The following is a 22,300-nucleotide window of genomic DNA, read 5'->3' on the forward strand; positions in this document are numbered from 1 at the left end:
GAGCGCATTCCAGTTGAAACTTTTTAACGAGCGCGTGTATAATCTTGCTCGACAGCATTTTTTCTCCGTATCAACAACGTTCAAATCTTAACAAAAACGCTTGCACGCTTATATAAACATACCTATTCATGGTCAACTGTTCTTTTTCTCTCTTTCCTCTTTTTTTTCCAAACCGCCAGTAACCATGATTTATCGACTCCCGGATATCAACGAGAGAATACACATAGCAGAACGTTTCTTTGTCCACGAAATAGACAATATCGGTATTGTTAAATTAAATGTTCGTTTAAATTACGACGAAACTGTATAGCAAAAAGGTCGATCGAAAAGTACGCCCGTGTATTTACATAGTTTGCACTTCAGGCTACCTCGCGAAAGTGAACGATAACTAAAACGATGCTCGCGATTTGCATCAAGTATACCCTTGAGCTGGTTCATAATCTCATACACCAAAAATAATCTTAACTTAATTTCTCTACTATGTACAGGTGCGTTAGGCTCGTTCGCCAGCTCGATTTCTCCCATGTACACCCATCTTTCGATTACTTACAACTAAAGTGGTCTATCAACGTCGAGTTCTTAATAAAAAAAAAAAGAACAAAAACAAAACAAGTTAGACTTGAGCTTGCTGCGCGTTTGAAAAAATGGCGCGGAAATGGAACACGCGACTGATAAGAGGCAAGCGCACTTGTAAAATACAAAAGAAACGAAATAAACTCAATGAAAAATGAAATGTTGGAATATTCATTTTTTAAATGATCCAGCACGTTGAATCGCACTTGCTCTACGCGCACACTCACACAAGTCCATGAGCGTTCCACTAACTAACTTAACAGTCCCTAACAGTTATGGAATAATAAACGGTAAAATGTCGCGTCGTTATAGGTCGAAACTTAAAGAAGAATCGCAATTCCTCCCGTCTGCACGCAATTTTCTACGCGAAGTGTCTCTCCGAGTATGGCAAATATGGCAAACTTCGCGTGCTCGTACGTACCGTATGCGCCCGTCGTTTCCCTCTGCTCCGAACGAACGCGCGTTTCGTGCCATTCCCGCGTTACAGTAAACATCGAGTTCCCTGTACAGTATTCCTATTTACCGCGTCGAATATTAAATACGTAGTCGGCGCAGGTGAGCGAGAAAATCCTCGCACCTGGCTCTCGAGAGGCGCGAAAACGACGAGTCTTGTTGCGTCTCGCGACAAGATCGGCTATATTTACAAGAAGAGGAAGAAGAAGAAGAAGAAGAGAACAAACGTAACACTTCTTCTTCTGAAATGTTGCGCGTGTCGTAGAAAAAAATACAGTTCGTATCACAATGTTACAACATAGCCAAAGTGCAGCTTGCACGATGTATCCTCTTGTATACAAGGTGTCTCTATGGTAATGTATTCCGCGACATCTGCTCCTTTCTTCCACGTGTCGCGTGTACGGTACAGTTTCTCTATCCTAAGAACGCGAGAGCGACACGCTGCTTTCGTGATTGTCGATTACGCGTCGGTTTCGTCGCTGCCGCATTATTGCACGTCCGATAGAAAGAAAAAAGGGAGAGAGAAGCGACTTCTAGCGATTTCTGCGAAGAAGAAATCGGTGAATCTCGGTTCCCGATCTCTGTCGTTGCCACGAACGCATACGATCACGGAACGATTAGTATGCGGTACACAGTTCCACGCAGTCTGACTCTCACTCTATCAGTGGCAAATTCACATCTCGTAATTAGCTACCTCGTCGATCCAAGTTCCTCATAAGTTAAGATCGTATTTACAACACGGCGACACGATCGTTCGATAAAAGAAAAAAGAAATGTACATCGCCGTCGGTTCGCGCGAAAATTACTTCCTAACTCTCACCGCGCAGTACGAAAGCTACGCACCGACCCAGATGATCGCACAATAATGGACGGAATTTGGATTTCAGGCAAGTGCGACAGACTCGTCCATGTGAATTTTACGACAATGTCTATAGGTTCACGCGTCAAACGTACACCTCTCCTCTCTTGCTGCCCGCTCCCGGTGCTGTTGTTGGCATTATGTTAGAAGCAGCAGGTGTAGTAGTACCTAATCCGCTAGACAACGAGGCGTTGGTACAAGAAACGCTGCTGATCTTCCTCGAGTTATCCTGCATACGATGATTAGGTCTACAGAGATCGTGGCCTATACTGTTGGTCCTTGGTCTAAGGTCCCTGTTGGCGTGTACCATTAGCCTGTCTATGTTAGGTGGTTCGTGACCGTGTGACACCGAAGCAGCACGATTCTCCCTCGGTTGAAGACCCGGTGATTGAGGGAGAGACATACTCCTGTCTTCTCTGCACTGTGCAACAGGTGGTCCAGGTAGAGAAGCTGATCTTCTGCCACGTGGATCTGTTCCCGTCTTGTTATCCTGCATAGTAGGTACGGTAGTGACTACGTAACCTAATTTCTCAGGATTCATCAGGATTGGAGAACGATCGCTGTAACTATCGAAAATCGGCGAGCTACCGTTGCTACCCAAAGTACTAGCGTTCTCCCCGATAAGAGGTGTGCTTCTGTCTTGACTGATCAAAGGTGTGGAACGTTCTTCCTGTCCCGCGATACTGCCGCTCCTGCTGCTTCCACTACCAGAACCTTCCTCCTCGCTGCTGTTCACCTCGGTTAACGTAGCTTGTACACCGTTGATGTGGTTCGGTGGCTTGATCATGGAGGCCGAGGTTGTCGTCACCAGGCCTAATTGCGTCAACTGACTCATGGTGACCGGTGTCAGGGTGACAGGAGCGACTAAACCAGCGCTGGTTAAAGTTGGCGACAGTACAGCCTGCGCCAAGGCTGCCGCGCCGGATTTTCCTTGCGCAGGAGTGCCTTCTGTCTCTTGAATAGGTGAAAGCACGACCTGCACCACGGGTAGGTCCGTTGGATAATGTCCGTTCGCTGGTATCACACCGACGACACCTGCGCCGATGTTGGCCGCGTTCGTCGCGGATAGAGCGAGTCTCTGTTCACGGTCGACCACCTCTTTCGTCACGTCCGGCGTCGGTATGCGGGGTCGATTCTTCAGAGAAACTGGCACCGAGTTCAGCTTCGTCATGGTGGCTACGGATAGAGAGAACCAAGAGGAATTAGAGAGCTCCGTGACAGTGTGATCGAGGTCGTGTCTCGATTAAGGCGAACCGATTAAATTAATCCGTGGCGCCGACACCGGGTATTATCGAGGCTAACGATGATCACGCTAATTTTCGTACGGTTGGGTACAGTTTTACCGCTAGGAACGAGGAAACGAACGTGTCTTCGATCGAAATGGAAGGAGAGTCGAGGAAAGGATGTGTAATTGCTCGGTGGCTTTTCCTTTTTTTCTCTCACCGATCGATCGGAGAGTGAGAGGCGAAGAAAGAAGCACAAGGTCTGTGGAAAGTTTTTTCTTTTTTTTTTTTTGCGAGAAGCGCAATTCGCAATTGCGGAAATTGTTCAGGTTGCACAAGGTTACCGGTTGCATAATACGTGTAGACTTGGTGCGAGTAGAGTTAGGTGGGGAAAGCATTCGAACATTCGCGAGACTTTCATTGAAAGTTTTTCTCGTCTCGGGGATCGGCAAGAACGCATCGGACGAGGAATGTCAAGTGAAGAAGAACGGAAATAAGGTCGATATTAATCGATCTTCTTGCGCTGCTCTTTTTTGCCTCCCCCCCTCGATAAACTTCCAGGAATTTTTCTGTTGAATGACTTCGCCGAGCGTAACGTATCGCACAATCAGCGCGCAAGATTAATTCACAGAAACTGCCAGATATACTGTTACACTGTGTGGGAGTATTGCGTAAGTTTGCGCCATTATCGTTTAAACAACCTGGAAATCAACCGTGATTACGAGACGAGCACGTTTTCAGAAACGTTGACACTATTGCCGGTGTACGTTACCATCGACAGATTCACCTTTGATTCATCTCCACCTCGTGGAACTAGAATAATGCAATTTTATCGATCGTTTACCTTGTCGACCCATTCTTTGACTTCGAATACTCTTCCTCCCGACTAATCTATCGTAGAGCGACATCTTCAAATTAGGATTATTCGTCTGCGGTAGCCCGCCGGTTTCGGGACTGCTGTAAACGCTGTTGTGTCGATTCCTGGAGAAGAAACCACCTCCGCTGCTGTAAGTAGTCGATGAGCTACGAACCGAGCCCATTCTGGTGATCTGTCGTTGAAGCCAATTTTTCCTCCGCTCCACCAATGGAGTATCCACACTTTCCTGCAAAAAAAATGCACAAAAAAAGCGCATAAGCATCGAATTATCCTTCCTTTTTCATTGATGCTTGTCGGATCGTCGAATCGACAAATATAGTCAAAGGCAGGGTGTATCGCCGGACTCTCAAGTTCATCTCGTGACGTTCACTTACGTAATCGGCGTACATGTCATCCTGATGGGTCTTGCGATGCTGTACGTGGTTGTGTATCTGTGTGCCGAGCATGACGTTCGCGTACAAAGCGTCGCTGTCTTTGACCTTATAATGCTCGGCGGATCCTTTCGGCTCCTCTCGCCTGTACTGCTCGCTGGCCACCGTGTACGGTAAATCTTTCGGCACGACCTCGTCCCAGTACTGATCCTTCAACAGCTCGGGATGCTCCTCGTGCATTTCGTCCACGATCATGTAGCCTGCCTGTTTCGTGTGCGTCGTCGAAACGAGAAATTATCAGACTCTCCGATTCGATGGAACGATCGATCGAAATATGGAAGAAGAAGAAAGTTTCGGAATTGTACCTTGATGTGACGATCTATCAACCAGTTCAGCTCGATGTCGTCGTCGTCCTCTCCGAAAGGATTGATCAACACCTCGGCGACTTTTAACCATCCCACGTAGAAACAGAACTGAAACGATCGAGAATTTCATGGATACGTAAAAAGAAGATTGGTCGTTTTTTTAACGTTGCTTCGCGAGAAGTGGTTTTCTTACCTGTAGAGCCGTGAAAAACGGGAAATACATGTCCGGTTCCTCGTATTTTCCACCACCGACGTCTGTGCGCTCGATGAATTGTCTGCCGAGCAGGGCGGAAAAGAAGTACGCGTACAACGATAGCGTAACTACCTGGAAGAATCGTAAAGGAGGCGATGTTGAAAACTCGTTCGATTATCGGCGTGACTATCGCGACGGTCTTGAGAAACGATATTGCGTAGGTGGATGATTATAATAATTGGATAAGTAAAATTAAACGGCGTGGATAATTTCGCGATAAAGGAAGGAGGAAAAGGAATGAAAAACACGAAACAGCGTCGTTATACGGTTTGTTAATCAAACGGTTTGTCGGTGGCGAGAGGTGGAGGAGGAGGAACAGGTGAATTAAACGACAGAAATTTATAGACGAACATCAATCGGTTGCGTCATTTTCTGTCGATTCCTGGAACGATTGTTGGACACTTTCTGCGGATCGAGGAGGAGCGGAGAGACAAAAGCGATCGTGCCGATAAGAAACAAGTAGCATCAGACACACCGTGGGTTGCTCGCACATCGCTATAAATATCTCTTCTCTCAGACTCACTTTCTTCGTTTCTTTTTACCGAGAATCCTTTTGCGAAACTTCGCCACGCGCGAGTACCTAATTTCCTTGCAAAATATGAAACGAGGTTTTCTCGTTAGGGGAAATAACGACGATGTGAAAAATCGACGAAAGAGTAGATGTGAACAACCTCGTGGGGTGAAAATGTCCCGATCTTTTTCTAGAAGGGTGTGCAATTTCAAACAGGGTCAGCAGTTTGGCGGGTGGTTCTCCTTCGATCGATCGTTTCGTCCTCTTTCTTCTCTTTTTTCACGCGCGTGCACGCGCGCCAGCGAACAGGTTTGGATGAAATCATATCAAGGTCATCAAGAGCACCGCCTTTCCTCGTCGAAGGCCACCAGGAAACGACGGTTTATGCAAAAGGCTTGTTAGGAGTGAAAAAGGGGAAAAAGAACAACGGGGTATCTGGAAACTTTGATCATCCGTTGGTGGAGCGAAACGCTCGAAGCGAGGCGCGTCGAACTGGCTGCGAAATCATTTCCGCCGCATCGACGACGTCGCGCCGCGACGAGATTGTCGCGCGACTCATTTGCCGTCCTTGACCATGCGGTGTGCATCGCCTTCTTCGCTTACGCGCCATCCACCGTGCGGCCATTTGTACGCGAAAGCATTCCTTTGTAAAAATCTGACAATGAAATTAATTAACGGGACGTGATGTACGGTGAGACTTTTGTATTCGCGGGGAAAGGTTGCTGGATCTTTCACGAGTACTCAAAACCGCGAAAAATACCGAACGCTGTGCATTAGTACGCTTATGGTAAAAATTCATTTATTTATTAGGCGTGAGAAAATGGTGACGGAAACAATTGATGGTAAAATATGAAAATTTAAGTAATAACGAAATAAAACTATAGAAATATAATAACGAGACGAAGTGAAGAGAATGACGAGATCCTGATTTTTGGAGCAGTTCACAGGACTATTTCAGAATTTTTATTAGGCGTAAGAAAATAACCGATAATAAAATACGAAAATTGAACTAAAACTGATAACGGAATAAAACGATAGAAATTGAAAGTTGTATGATAACGATACAAAGCCTATGTTGAGACGAAATGAAGTGAATGACGAGATCCTGATTTATGGAGCGATTCACACTACTACTTCAGAATTTTCTATTATATTTTTCGAATACCTGAGGTTACACTGTACTCTACAAATTTCCTCTATTGAGGAATGTTTACGTTCCCGCGTAAAAATTTGTCGTCGACAATTGAACGTCTTGCTTGAACAGCTGTTTCGAACGAAATGAGAGACAAAGGTAGTTTGGTTGGTAATTAAAGCGCATTGTCGCGTCCCAGGTAAATTGCTCTCTCTCGTTCTGTTCTCCGGCCTCTTCTGTCTTCGCAAATTGACGAAACACCGAGTAAGCAGACACTTGCTATTCAAAACGTTCGCGGTAACCGATGGTGGATGGACAAAACATACAGGTCGAACGGCGTTTCAGGTAAACGTATCATTATACGGTTCTGCATGCCGGTTTGCGCGTAACCTTGCGATTTTATGCCGACTTAGAGAGCGAAGACGTGATTCGTATAGTGAAAGATGAACTTATTCCATGTCCGTTCTTCTGTTTCACCATACGAAACTACCAAGAAGAACATAATTACACCCGAGTCTCTAATTCTTCAACGTTCCCTACGTTCTCGTCGCTAATTCCAGGGTAATTTTCACAAAAGTGTTTATACACCTAGCGAAATCTTCGTAATGAAACCGTCTACGGTTAATAAATTACCACTGTACAAATCTCGTGGAACGAATTTTCAAACAGCTATTCCATTTTCCTGCTTGGAATTCGAAGCGTTTCTTTGTCGATTGATAAATTAATACGAATCACCGGTAGAGTGCTGTTACCGGTGGTAATTTATGTGAGGAGCACGAGCAAAGCGAATAGAAACGAGTCGCTGACTAATTGAACGGTTTATCCCATCGTTTGTTATTGATCTAAATATAGTCGATAACGAAGCTCGAGGAAATTGATCTTTCCTTCGAGGAAAAAGTCGATCGATCTTTTCACGCGTTGCCTTTCCTCTTCGTCGCTGAATTTCACGCGCACACTGTCGTTGTCCTTTGTAACCTGCGACGCAATCTTGCACAACGAACGAGTTGGTTTTCTGTGGCTCCTCGGACCTCTGTCGATTCGTCGATTTTTCGAGGGATCCCTTTGCAGAACGAATGTCACACGTGAAATGGTAATTTATCAAAAGGGTGAACAAAGATGTCGAGACATCAGCGGGCTGTTTGATACAGCGAAAATGACGGCAGTCGACAATTAGGGACGTTAGTTGATGAGCAATTAACGTTGCACAATACATATACGTGCGAGTTAATTGCGACTACGAAACCGTGTTTTCCGAGAACGGACCTATTTCACTTGCCGCTACTGTTTTGATGCAACGAATCGCCAAGTCCTTCGAACCGGATAAAAGAACAACCGTGGTGATCGAACGTTTACGATACGAGCCTGGATAACGTTACCCAGGCGAGGATTAAATGAATGATTTCCAGCCTCTGTTCGCGGCCTCCACAATTACGCATCGAGCCTTTTATCGATGATATCGTGTTGCAACGAGGTGACGTACTTTCTAATGATCGCGACTACCTCGAAGCTCGTTAACTTCTTGCAGCGAGGAACGATTTAACCGGTGATCAAACAGAAATGCACCGTAACAACACGCTTAAACTCTTCTCCAAAGAACCTCGAAACGGGGGAGAGAGAAAAAAAGGGGAGATTCGACGAGTGGAAGAAGACAAGGAGAGATTCTGTTGGAAATGAGAATTGATCAAGAGGAAGTGCATAGCGAGAGAAAACGGCGTTATTGTTGAGAGAAGCCAACAGGAGGAATTAAGAGTTACGCAAGCGTGCGGTGCACACTGTCAACAGTATCAGAAGCGACGAAGTGGTAATGATGAGAAGCAGCTCGAGATGAAGACGTTCGCGCAAACCACACGGAATTTCTCAATGGCGATAAACGCCGCGCGCAATTATCCCGCTTCTTAACGATTCCTGAATGAGATTGAACACGGCGTAACATGTACAGCCGTTCCTTGATTAAATCTTAACTTTTGTAACGCTTGTCAAAGAGAAAAGTGAGAGAATCTATTACCAAGCGAATTCTCAAATTCCGTACCGACAAACGACGTATTGTTTGCCTTACGAGTTATCTCCTGTTTGACCACATTCGCGTTTTCAAGTATTTCTTGGCTCGTTCGGTAGAGTATTAACACGTTCGGAACGGTTCGATTTTACCAAAGTTACTCTAATTTTCAGTTTTCAACCCTTTTATCTGGCAAGCGTACGTGTCTTTTCGTAGAAAGTTATAAAAAAATATAGTGACCCACCATTCAATCTTTTTTCTCATACAGGATGAAATGATCCACGTGAGTCACATTCAATGACGTGAGTCTATTCAATCTTTTTGTCAACCATACTAAAATGACCCAAACAGATTACTTTGAGTATCACTCGATGACCCACAATGGGTCACACCATCTACTCAATTTTTCCTGTCATCCCTGACAAAATGATCCACGTGAGTCACTTGGAGTATCACTCGATGACCCACAATGGGTCACGCCGTCTATTCAATCTTTTCGTCAACCATACTGGAATGACCCAAACAGATTACTTTGAGTGTCACTCGATGACCCACAATGGGTCACACCATCTACTCAATTTTTCCTGTCATCCCTGACAAAATGATCCACGTGAGTCATTTGGAGTATCACTCAATGACCCACAATGGGTCACGCCGTCTATTCAATCTTTTCGTCAACCATACTGGAATGACCCAAACAGGTCACTTGGAATGTCACTCGACGACCCACAATGGGTCACGCCATCGATTCAATCTTTTTGTCAACCATACTGGAATGACCCAAAGAGGTCACTTTGAGTGTCACTCGACGACCCACAATGGGTCGCACTGTCTATTCAATCTTTTCGTCAACCATACTGGAATGACCCAAACAGGTCACTTGGAGTGTCACTCGACAACCTATAATGTGTCACGCCATCGATTCAATCTTTTTGTCAACCATACTGGAATGACCCAAAGAGGTCACTTTGAGTATCTCTCGTTGACCCACAACGTGTCACACCATCTACTCAATTTTTCCTTCTCCCTGTCATCCATGACAAGATTATTCACGTGGGTCACATGTCCAGAACGAGTTGACAGAGTATCACTAGCGGGACCTATGCGACACAGTTTGCAGAAAATCGCGGTACCCACCTGAGTGTAAACGAGAGGAACGCAAACGGTGTCGTAACCAATGAGCGCGCCAAGCCTCTTCCGGATGTCGCTCAGCTCGACAAGGAGGGTTTGCACTACTTGGTCGCTGGTTATCAAGGCTTCTCTCCTGGCTCTGTTTATAATATTGGTCGCCCATACCAACGGCATCCAATACTTCGACATGGCCGCCTTCTTGTTCATCATCTCGAAGATCTTCTTCTCCGATTCCATCATTAGACCTGCAACAGATCACAACGGGGATTATTTTCACTCTGTTTGTAAAACTTTCGACGTGACGAGACGCGATATCGCGATCGAAGAAACCAGGTGTATATAGAGATCTCTACCTCGCGAACTTTCACCGAACACACGGTTCTTACCGAATTCTCGCCGACAGAGTGTCTCTGTTTAGACGATCGTTATCGAACGTGAGTAACAAGCGATAGGTCAGCCTCTCTCTGTCCCTCTTTCACATAAATTCATCCTCGCGACTTGACGGTTCGTTAATCGACGAACACGTATGCATACGTGCCGCTTTATCGAGCGATCGGTATACCACACAGAGCGACTTTCGCGCGTGCATCCGCCGCAAACGTTTGCTCGTTACGTGAATGCAAATGCACACGAAACTTTGCGAACCTTTTCGATCTCTGCGTCTCTGACACGTGTGCCTGTATATTATTCGTGCCTGCCCGTTCAATCTCGTAGCAGACGATGTCTCTTCGCGAACGTGACGTTTCCTATCGTGTTACCGCTGTACAGTACACTTGGTAACGTTTCAATCTGCGTGTAATCTGGCGAGAAGCTACGAAACGGAGGATTTTTCCGAGAATATCGTCGAAAGACCTCCATTCGTTGCTTGCAGGAAGAAAGGACGATTGTTTATCAGTCCTCTGAGGTAACGATTATGTAATTGCTTGCGGCAGCTCACGTGAACGGCTCGTAAACATGGAACACGTGGGGAAGGCTGCACACTGCACGCAGCGAAATCGAGAATACGTTTATTAGTCAGCCGCGTGAAATAGTTAGCCGAGAATAAGTATCCGAGGATTTGCCGAAAGCGAACCAAACACTCTCGGCTGTAGAAAAGAATGCCTAAGCCGCCGCCGGTTTCCGTTCACGATCCGCATTACGTGTTTACATTATGTAACATTTGGCCGATATTTCTAGAGGCGAGATAGCGTTGCGGCTGCAATTAGCGAGGATATAGAAACTTTTGCGCTGCACAGCGAAACAACGAATTCTCTCGAAGAGAACGTGGCTCGATAAGATAGTGAAATTTTTTGCAACGCTCACGTAGCGTGGCTGACTTTTAAAAGAAACATCTCTCTCTCTCTCTTTCTCTATCACTCTCTGTTCGATTATGCTACGAGTTAACGATCGCTATTGGCCAACGTATTACGTGTAAAGACGGTTTTTTGTAATTTTACACATTACGAAATGAGATATTGTACATAATGTGTACAGGGTGTCTCTAAGTTAAGTAGCAAATACGCCATATGGTAGATCGTCTAACGCAGCTCGGAGAGTTCAACGCGGCGATAATTAGCGAGCGACCTCGAAATCGATGTGCCTCCCGTGGCCAACGGTGCAAACGAATAATGAGAAGAAAAGGAGAGAAAAACTGTGAGAAAAAAACACCTCTCATAAATAACCGTCGATTTCACAAGCTTCCACTTTCTTGCAAGAATATCATGGCTGTACACACGATTACTTTTCATACTTGCTATCTTTTTCTTTAAACAACGCTCATTTCTTCTCTCTCTCTGCCAGCCAATTAACTTCGTTAAACGTCTCTCGATTTCCTGTATCCTATCGAAACACCTCTTTGCAATAGAAACGAGCGCAGAACCGCGATAACGTTTCCTAGAGCGAGCAAAATGAGGAACGACAGGCTGTAACGTAAGATCGAACGTGTTACGCGACGTTTCGTGTTTTATGGATGCAACGCGATCCTCTCGAGATGGACGCGTTAACGATCGTTCCCGCGGGCGAAATAAGGAGGAGGAAAAACGAGAGGAACGGAATAGAAAGAAACGATGTTAAAAGTGACGGCGACCGCAGGTGAGCGCCGTAACTATGGCTCCGATCGGTATATCCGATCGGTTAACGGGAACGCGGTAATTTCTCTCTCGAACGAGGGAATCTTTTTATTGTCAGAGGTAGAGAGGAACAGGCGTGTTCTCGTGGACGTTATCCGTAACGAAGTTCTGTATAGTGGTAGAGACTGTCGAAAAAACACGACGCCATCCTCCTGTTATCGAAATAACTCGTGGCGTGGTTGGTGCGACACGTAGAGCCAGCCTGAAGAAACGGTCTGGCGACGATCAAAGAAACGCAAGTGTCGACGTGTAGTTATTAATGGTGGCACACATGTTCCTACATACCTGTTGTAGCGTAGTCGCATGGGAGCAGGTTCAGGTAATGACCTTAATCGCAAAAAGCGACGCGCGTAAACTGCCGTTCAAACCAATATGGCTCGAGATACGTGCTCGCCTTCCTGTGTACCACGGACCATTTCTTGCGATTATCAGCTCGTTTCGGTAGTAGAATTTTTCCATTTATCCTCGTTACACGAATTCGCGGACGAGAAAGAATTTATGTCGATCGCGTGGGTGGTCGAAGAAATGGTACCTATAGATCTCTTTAAGAGATCTGTTTAGTTTTGAAAAGGCGAAAGGCGTATCGTTCCTTGGAAAAATCAGAGGAAACTGACATTATTTCGATCCATATTTCTACGATCGTAATTTAATTTAAGTTATTCGCATTTATTTTCGAATACGTTCATTTCTGCAGTCATAAATTCCTAACCGATTATCGTGTAAATTTTAAATTTACTTAAAAAACAATTTCATTATTTAGGTTTTCTATTTAATATTATTTAGTTTTCAATATTTTATTTTATATATTAGCATAAAATATTATACAATTGTATTTATCAACTTGTACAATTTATTCCTTTTTCTTTCCCCACTTAAATTACATTTGCCTCGACTCCCTCGCGAACTACCAAATCCCGCAATCCTTTTCACCTGATCGAATATTTGTACTTACTCGGTAGAATGAATCGGCGGCATTTCAGCCGTTCGCCGTTATCGATCTTCGATGGAACAAAATCGACAATGAACGCCACGCGAGCGTTTCGCACGGACGGAGAACGGTTCTATCGGCTGGATCGATATGCAATCTGTTCTTTATTCGGTGTGTACGACCTTGATGCAATCGCATGGTCACATGGCTTCTATACAATGAGTTCGAGAATTTGCAACCGAGAGTCGTGAGCGATAACTCATCGTATGAGTCACGCGGCGATGTCGCGAGTACGGTGTTTGCGCGAGCTTGGCCAAACCGCTACATAGTATGTACTTACTCGGGACTGATCCATTAAATCTACCATTTTCGATTCTTCTCTCTTTTTTCTAATCCTTCCAACACGCTCTCTCGCGAGGGACCGTTCACGATCCACGTCGAATCGATTGCGTCGCGACGAAACGAACGTGGAACAATGAACGGTGAAAGAAAAAAAAAAGGAAGAAAAGTGACGATCTGAAATTGTGCGGTAGAAATAACTCGAAAGAAGAAACCGGTCCCGGGAAATGCATGCATGACTCGCGGTCAGGTTTTCCCCCCCACCGGTGTTTTAAAGGAAATATTTACGCTCGTTCGGGCTTAGCGAAACTCGGTCGCTTTCGCACGTCACACTCGGCGATTTTGCGCGCGAAAAAGTATGCGCGACGCCGACGACGCGACGCTCTGTCCGCTCGAAACGAAATTTTTCGAAAGTGCGCGCGCGCGCGCCGGGGACTAATCGTCGCGAGGAAGTAATTTATGCCCACTTTCACGGGATTTTTACGATTCGCCCGTGGAATCGACTAGAGACTGTAGCAACGACGAAAACACCGCCTCCGCGATTTAGTTTCGCGACCAATCTATTGGATGATTGCAAAAGTTCCTGCCTGATTTTCGAAGGTGGCGAGAACCTTATCGACTTCGACACAGATGCTTCTTTCAGCGTAATGTTACACTCCTATCGAAAGATACACCGCTTCTGTTTCATTCGTTTCGTTCCATTTCAGTTTCAAACGAAATCTGCTTTTGCACACACCGATTGTGCTTTATTTTCAAATCGGACACGAACTTTTGCAATCGACCGATACGATTGTACGTATGTATTCTCGACGAAAAAAGTCGACGACACGATGAGGAATTTCGAAGAAGCATCGTCGGTTGCTCGAGTAGGTTTAACAGCCGCTAACGAGACGAAATCGACGTTAATTAACGAAAGCATTCGCGTGTGTACTGGAAGCGGTCCTTGACGCGAGTCGTTCCCACTTGGAGCATGGACGTCGGTAACACGAATCTTACGTAGTCATTGCTATAACACGAACCGTACGATGTTGTGCACGTGTGTGTACGAAAGTTATTAATGACTCTTGATCAGAGTATCGAGCAACAAAGACGATAAAATGGATGAACGTCGGCAAACTCGGCGATCCATTATCATTTTAATCGTTCAGGCGAGCACGTAACGGGTAACAGTAGTGCAAAAGTAGCGAAACAGTTCGATTTTCAGAAACGATTACGACGATCATGGAGAGTCGAGTAGAATCGTAGAAAATTACATGGACGAGGGAACGAACGGACAAGTTCACCGACTGAAACGGCTTCGACGAATAAGAAGAGGCCGTACTCGTTTCTGGAGGATGTTTACCTCTCGAAAGCACATCAGCTGAAGAACGAAGATAAGCGAGAGAGGGAACGACTCTGGGATGCACAGCGGGCTTAAAGAGGAGAATGCTTGTCGGGGTCAATAAACGCGAGGATCCTTGCTCGGCTGGCAAGGTCGCCACGAAGGTAAAAAATCAACCGTGTTCCTTCGTCTCTCTTTCTTCTCGTCCTTTGCCTCCTTCGTCTCACCGTACTGGATCCACGATCAAGAGCATCCTTCGGAGGAGAAACCAGTCCTCTGTCCTCTTCGTTACGTCTTTAAGCCTGAATCACAACGTGCAGTCGAACGTACTAATTCATCACCGTGATATAATTACGATCCTTCTTTTCCTTTTTTAAGGGAAACGTCGTAGAGTGCGTAATGGGAGGGTTCAAGTACCACGTAAACTGTCTTCTTATGAACTTGTTAGGTTCTCTGGACGTGCGACACCGCGGTTCTTTTTTTTTCTCGGGAAAACCGTGGTTTTCCGGAAAAATTATGAACTTCCTTGGCGACAGTTGATATTGTATTTTAACTTTCATCTCTCTCGTTATAGATTCAACGATCTTTTTTTCAAGGAAACCATCGTTGAATCCATATTTAGAGAGTTAAAATCTCTCGTGAACTGACGAGAATGAACACGATAGGTTTTCCGCGACATCGCGGTACGAAGCGTTTTTGGCGCACACGATCGAGCAGCCAGCCAAGCCACGCTATCGTCGGTTGGCGCCGGTGCTCGGGAAAACCGTGGTTTTCCGGAAAAATGATGAACTTCCTTGGCGACAGTTGATATTGTATTTTAACTTTCATCTCTCTCGTTATAGATTCAACGATCTTTCTTTCAAGGAAACCATCGTTGAATCCATATTTAGAGAGTTAAAATTTCTCGTGAACTGACGAGAATGAACACGATAGGTTTTCCGCGACATCGCGGTACGAAGCGTTTTTGGCGCGCACGATCGAGCAGCCAGCCAAGCCACGCTATCGTCGGTTGGCGCCGGTGAAACTGGACTGATTAGGAAATATCGGCGCGTAATTAGACGCGGGCAAGTTTAAATCATTGCGGGCACACGCGACCGAGGATGCGCACTGTGTGTCAAATAGTGCCCGCTGCCAAAGAGAAAATCGACCAGTCCACGCCCGACTGTAAAGGCGTGTACTGTTTGCTCGCACGTGTACAGTGATAGGATAGCCACGGTACGCCACTAACGATTTCACTATCAACCGAACCGTACAAAAGGTACGGCCGGTGAAATTTCGTTGGAACCTTACTCCAACGCCTGGGAACGGCGAAACAAGCTAAACAATAACGAGAAAATATCGCATCGATCTGATTATTTCGAGATCTTCGCGAAAACGCATAATTTTCTATGAAGATTGATTTTTAGATTATTCCTAACTCTCGGAGCGAGTTGTTCACGTTCCTTCTTATAAATCTTATTCTACTCTCTCTCTCAGGGAATTCCACCTGAACGTGTGTTGCTCTTAATTGTTCCACGGGACGGTTTGTAAACACCGGTAAATTTTATCGCCACTAATTCGGAACCGTTTTACCTGGAACGCGTTACTTCTAAATGCGAAAAATATCGATTCAAACCGCTACTTTATTCCCTTTTGACGCACGCGGCGTGGCACTTCGAGGAATCGTAAAACCTGGCAGAATAAGAGAATAAGGAAATACAGCCGATTTACACAGTTGCGAGATGCCTGTGCTATTCGTCATCGACCAGTTTGATCGATAACGTTTTTGACACGTGATCACGTGCAATCACTATCTCTACACTACGAAAATTCACAGAATTCGCAGAGTATCGTGGACCGAGAAACGCGTGTTCCATGTGAGAGCAGGTCAGTTTCATTGGTCCTTTCCTTTCCTTCGTTCAAGTTCGTACAGACCAAGGTCCGACCTTCGCGAAGGCCGATTCGCCTCAAGGATGTCTCCAAGTAAACGTATTTTCCGGCATTTCAAAGGTATCAACCGTGGCTGCGCACACCACGAAGAAAGCGTGCGTTATAACTGTTCGTGGAAAGGTCAAGGAAGTAGAACCAGTGGGCTAGAGTGTTCCGTTAATTTTAACCTACCGTGTATACAATTTCTCTCAACATTTCGAGCGTACCATTTTTCCTCTCTCGATTCACAATTCCAGAGCCAAACTTTCCATCTACCTGAAATACTCGCGTTTAACTATCCGCTAATTCCGCTGGATTTCCGTTCCCAGGCGACAGCCTCGGAACCGCGGCCATTGTGCTCGTCGATTTTCCACGCGCGTCGACACCTCTTAAATCTCGCGATCGTAATCTACCTAGGAACGGGTCGCGCGCCGGTTAATTATTTTCCTGCACATCGTACGGTGCTCGATCGGTCGATATAATAGCAGGAGAAACTCTCTCGTCGGGACAATAATTTGTGCTAAATATAGGTAGCGCGTGCGCCGTATTACGGTCGACCGAGAGAGAGAAAGAGGGACGATGGATGACCAGCGATGCAACAACTCGACGTTGGAGAAGAAACGACGTAGAAGAAGAAGAAGAAGAAGAAGAAGAGGAAACGGGTTTTCGATGTTTCTTACCGAGCGCGTCGCGAACGGTCACGACGATGACGACGCCGATCTTCGGGATAATGATGATGATGGCTGGGTCGCGCGCTACCACCGTGCGCCACTCTCGCGGGCTCGATGTACCCGCTAGTCTAACCAATTACCACCTGCAGCCAGAGATAGATTATGGCTCTCATTACGTCTGGCTATATTTAACGTCGTCTACGGTGTCCAGGACACGAGCGGCCACTGCTCGTTCAAATATACACATATAGATCTCGGATTGAACGTAGAAGAGGATCCTACGATTACGTCTTACTGTTTCGACGTAACGATCGTTGAAACATGGGTAGACGATGGAGGAGCAAGGTCGTTAAGAGGCATATCGTGGATGTAACTGGTTCTAACAAAGGGCGGATAATAAACGACGGAGAAACGGTGTCGATCGTGGAAAGACGCGAGGCGCCACTGTAACGGTGAAAATGAATGGGAAACGATGAGAGGTCGTGGCGTATATCTAAGAAGAAATTCACGCGACGCGGTGGAGACGAAAGAGAATCGGTCCCGAGAGACCTTCCGAGGAAGTTGAAAGACAGTCCGGTGATTATCTTATCAAATGGCACAGTATCGGCACTCCAGATGGACTGTAATTACCGCGACGCGGGTTATTTCTATGCGAGAGGAAGGAGAGAGAGATCGACGTAGGGGGAGGGGAAAGAAAAAGCAACGGAGATGAGCAAGAAGACGACGACGACGACGACGACGTGGAAGGCAGGTAGTAAGAAGAAGCCTGTTGTAACGTCCACTCGCCACGGTGTCCGGGAATAGATGGTTAAACTACATGGCGCTGGTCCGGTCGGCGGCGAGCAAAACGAGCCAAGAGGGAAAAGGAAAAGGATGAGGAACTGGCGCCGGCGCCGGCGCTCCGCGTTTCTAAGCGGTCTCTCTCGACTCGCTTCTTGAAAATTACCCGGACGCACGTGAAAATTGCCTGGCGGCGCGAGTCTAAACGCTCGATTTACTCCTTGCCCGACCCAGCTCTCGAGAATTCTTTCGGTAGTTGACTATCTACGGGTAGCGGCGCAATTTCCAGATCGGAATGCTAATTCTAATTGCGTTCGAGAATATCTCTCTCTCTCTCTCTCTCTTTCTGTTTATCTGCCTATCTGGTGTACCTGTCGCCACGTTGAAAGTCCAATCGATCCTTGAAGATATTCGAGGAATTCCTCTCTTCAGCCGCGTCTTTTAATAGTCCCTTACTCTCCTGCATCTCGGCGCTTTCGTTTATCGCCGATCGTTAAATAGCGTAATATTCTAAAATTAAACTTGGCGAACAGGAGGCGCGTTCTTCGGAGAAAACGATTAGCCGGCTAGGACAAGCTTTTTTGGACAAACTCTGCGATGCCTGTCGGAACTGGAGGCTGTGTTAATTAGTACCCGGGGGATTCTTCGAGGAGACTTGTTTTTTTTCTTTCTTCTTGTCGGCTGATACGAGATTCCGTGTCAGCACGGTGATTTGCATCCGCGTCTTTCGCAAGTCTCCGCGAAAGTCAACGACCATAACGGTCACGTTGCGATGCGACTGGTAAATAGAATCGTTTGCAATTTAAGCGGTCTAAAATCTGCCGTGCGCACGTTTTCCTACTGTTACGCGTGGAATACTCATTGCACTTGGTGGCCGAGGATTGCACGCCGAGCGCCAGTCGACTTTTACTCGATGCGTTTCGAAGAAGAACTCCGGTTCAATGTTATAAATAGAACCTAACAATGTTTACTATTTCTACCACTCCATCTTCCCGTTGAAACGCAGTTTGTTCCCCAAGCTGCGTTTCACGTTTGCAGAAAAATAGAGGTGGCTTTTTTTCGCGAAAATATCCCATTTGTCTGAATTAAGAGAAGAAGAGGATATATTGTTCGACGTCGGAATAAACTTAACGTATCGGACGAAGAAACGAAAAGCAACGTTCCCTCGAACATAACCCTAGCTTCCTCGTTTCTCAAGATCATGGCAGGGTAGGTATACACCATGTTTTATTTACACGACCATAAATATCGGCGTAATCCTTCGGAAAGGACGTAACACCGCAAAATCGCAATTACATCTTGGTGTTAGCAACCCGGCGCGTTTCGACGTCGAGTATCCAGAGCGGTTTCCATTACTTTTTTTCCCCTCAAAGTCCGCGGAGAACGCGAACGCGTTCTCGCTGCATGAATTATTGATGGAGATCTCACGCGGCGATCCACGGCGTTTTGCTGGCGAGACAGTAAGGCCCGTTTCCAGCGGACGCTGGTAAAACGGATTTGGATCGTCTTCGCCGCGATGCTTCTCTTCTTTCACCGACCGACAGACCGACGCGTTTCTTTCGACGACTCTCGTGCGTGATGCTGACATGTTCACGTGTACACGGAGATAATTCCACGGAAGGATCGTTTCTTGTTGTTGCTGCTCGTCACTTATTTCCACGGCTACGAGGAGCCTATAGCGTACTCATGTTCATGGAAGATTCGCGGAATCGGTGGTGGAAAAATGCGTGCTATTTCTAGTCGACAAGCGCATCATTGCCGCCGCCGCGCCGATTCACAAAAACCGCGTAGATTTGTGTCTTTCTTTTGCATCCCAGGAAACGGCTTCTTCTGTGCGCCTACCGGTACCGTAAGCGTAATTGTGGAAGCCGGCTATGGACAGATTCTCGCGTTCAGTTTTCGTGTAAAACTCGTAACGAACGTGGGAACATCTTTAAAATTCAATCTTACCCATATTTAAGTGAATCGATCAAATTCGAATTTAAATGTTCAAATTCCACCAATCAGATTCGAAATTCAGCTAATGAAATTCAAACTATTCGAAAATTTGAAGTCAGCCTATTGGACCAATCAAATTCAAATTATTCGAGCTTGAAAACTGACCAATGAAATTCGAATATTGAAAATTTGAGTCCAGCCAATGCCGTTAAAGTAAGCACCATTTGAACTCACCCACTGCCGTTAAAGAGAGCACCATTTGAATTGGACCATTCAAATTCAAATTATTCAAGATTTAAATTCAGCCAATTTAAGATACTCAAATTTTAATATTCGAATCATAAAGTGAAACTATTCAAATATTCAGTTTCAAATTGAAGTTATTTTTAAATATAAAATTCGAATTCAAATGAAATGCACGTTTTAATATATGAAACATTAATTCAAAAATACCGCCCTAATAATTAATACAAGCAGTTGCGCGCGCTTCATCGCGGGCATCAAATATGGCGTGCGGAGTGCTTTACAAACGTCGCGTCTGAAGCATTCTGCATTTCGTTGCGAATTTTGTTGTTCGTATGGCAGAACGTACCTATATCTATCGCGATTCGTCTCATCTACGTGTGTACGCGTCAAACAAAGTGTTATACGTAACAATTCGCGGCTTATCGGTGTAGTTAACCGGAATTGAAATTGCACGTGAACAGACCGGTGGGCAGTACGATGTTTTGTAACTTGTGGTACATTTCTCATAATATGTGTAACGCGACACTTCTTTCGAACAAAACATACATCGATTCGTTTATGTTGTGGGGAGCAGTTACGTCAATTATAGTTGGTAATAATTCTCAGTGGCTACGGTTATCAGTGTAGTGTATATTCTATTCGGTATTTGAACGTGTTAAAATCGTATCTACTAACGACGCAGTTATCCTTTTGTGCACAAATATCCTAACGATGTGAAGTGAAAGAAATAGTGGTGATACGTGTACAGTGAAAACATGGTCGTTATATTAAAGTGCGCAAAGTGCGGTGCAAGCAAAATTTGGATTACTTATTCGAGAAAATCTGCAGAAACAAGGGTGCAATACGTCAGGGCAACGTTCTACGCTAAATGACAGACAACGAAGATGGTGAGTTATATAACCATTTAACGGTCTGCATGCCTATCAAAGTTTCGAAAATTCGTCGTCAACCTTCGAAACTCGTGTGTGTACACTTTCGTCTCGCTCTATCGGTAAACAAGGATAGAACGAAAACGACTCGTGCATTCCTTCGAAGTTTCCAAGGATGAAAAGAAAGTGTTGAAACACGAAGTTAACGATTTGAGGCAGACGTACGATATAAATAACGTTTCTGTCGACGTACGCACAGTTACAAATGTTCGGTCGAACCGCCTCAAGGGTAGACATGACACACGTCTCGATTTCGATTAAATAACGGTTCCGTGGTGCAAATACACCGACGTTTAACATACAATGGATCCATACGAATTACTTATTAAGGACTAATTGTAATTCCGCGGGGGCATGCCAAAAATCTTCGCGCCCCACTCCTTTTGGAAAGAATTCGCGTACATTTGTCGTTAAATCGTCCTTGTTACCATAAGAGTATCGTTTAATCGTATAGGAACTCTGGCGTGTGTGTTAATTAGCCGTACATCCTTGAAGTAGCAATGATCGGCAAGGAAGCATATCGGACTCGAGTCGAATCGAATCGCGTTCTTCCGTTGCCGAATTATTCGAGGATAACTTTTCAATCGAATTCATCGATCTTCGTTTCAACTTCTCACCACTGTCAATCGACGCGTGGATGCAAATACATACACAGTATAGAGTCGAAACGTTTAACGATGAATAACAGATAGGATTACTCATAGAAAGCGAAGTAACGTTTTAATACAGCATGCCAGTAACAATTGTTACGTAACCTCTCGCTACGAACGTAGGCAACAGTGCTATAAACATTGAAGAAAAAAATCAAAGACTGGATAGAAACTTGAGAGATGTTATCGGTTGTTTTCGACTTCGGGAATTGTTCAACCGTTTACAACCAAAACAGTTATACTTCCTTGTCGCGTTTTCGAGACACATCCACGTCCCACGTTCGCGTCCGTAAATAGACTCGCGCAGAACTAGCGAAACGTGAGCGTCTGTGGAACGGTCACTCGCGTTTTTTTCCTCCCTATTCGTGGAATAAGAAAGCTGACCCTTCCAACGGTCAGATGTGCAATGACGCGCGTGTTTACACTTATTAGGATAAAGCGTGCGCTGAGAGGAATTGTTTTTCTATTTTTGCGTTTACGTATTTAGAGGTCTTTCAGGGCAACTGCAGTACGTATAAGAACATTTTGGTACAGCCAATCCTCTTGTACATGTAACATGGGGCAAAAATTGCGATCGTCCTCCTTTAACACGATATTCTTTTAAATGGTTTCCATGTAGCATGGATTCGTAAACGTAGGCAACTCTCACGTAGCACGAATAACACGAAAAGCCATCCCCTAATTTCCTAATTTAATTTTATATTTTTAAAATTTAAAATTTTTTAATTTCCTAATTTT

General features: G+C 45.2%; 1 protein-coding gene across 1 annotated transcript in view; it reads right to left on the reverse strand.

Moving 5' to 3' along the window:
- Positions 1-1,814: 1,814 nt before the first annotated feature.
- Positions 1,815-22,300, reverse strand: part of LOC108573521 (bestrophin-3) — a 61,748-nt gene continuing 41,262 nt past the window's right edge. The window contains exons 5-10 of the mRNA XM_017935982.1: positions 9,751-9,989; positions 4,915-5,046; positions 4,722-4,829; positions 4,360-4,620; positions 3,953-4,211; positions 1,815-3,061 (exon numbers count right to left, since the gene is read on the reverse strand). Of these exons, the coding sequence (XP_017791471.1) occupies positions 1,971-3,061; positions 3,953-4,211; positions 4,360-4,620; positions 4,722-4,829; positions 4,915-5,046; positions 9,751-9,989 (2,090 nt within the window). The 3' untranslated portion in view covers positions 1,815-1,970. The remainder of the gene's footprint in view (positions 3,062-3,952; positions 4,212-4,359; positions 4,621-4,721; positions 4,830-4,914; positions 5,047-9,750; positions 9,990-22,300) is intronic.

The sequence above is a fragment of the Habropoda laboriosa genome, unplaced genomic scaffold (assembly GCF_001263275.1).
Source record: "Habropoda laboriosa isolate 0110345459 unplaced genomic scaffold, ASM126327v1 scaffold153, whole genome shotgun sequence".
In the NCBI taxonomy this organism is placed as follows: domain Eukaryota; kingdom Metazoa; phylum Arthropoda; class Insecta; order Hymenoptera; family Apidae; genus Habropoda; species Habropoda laboriosa.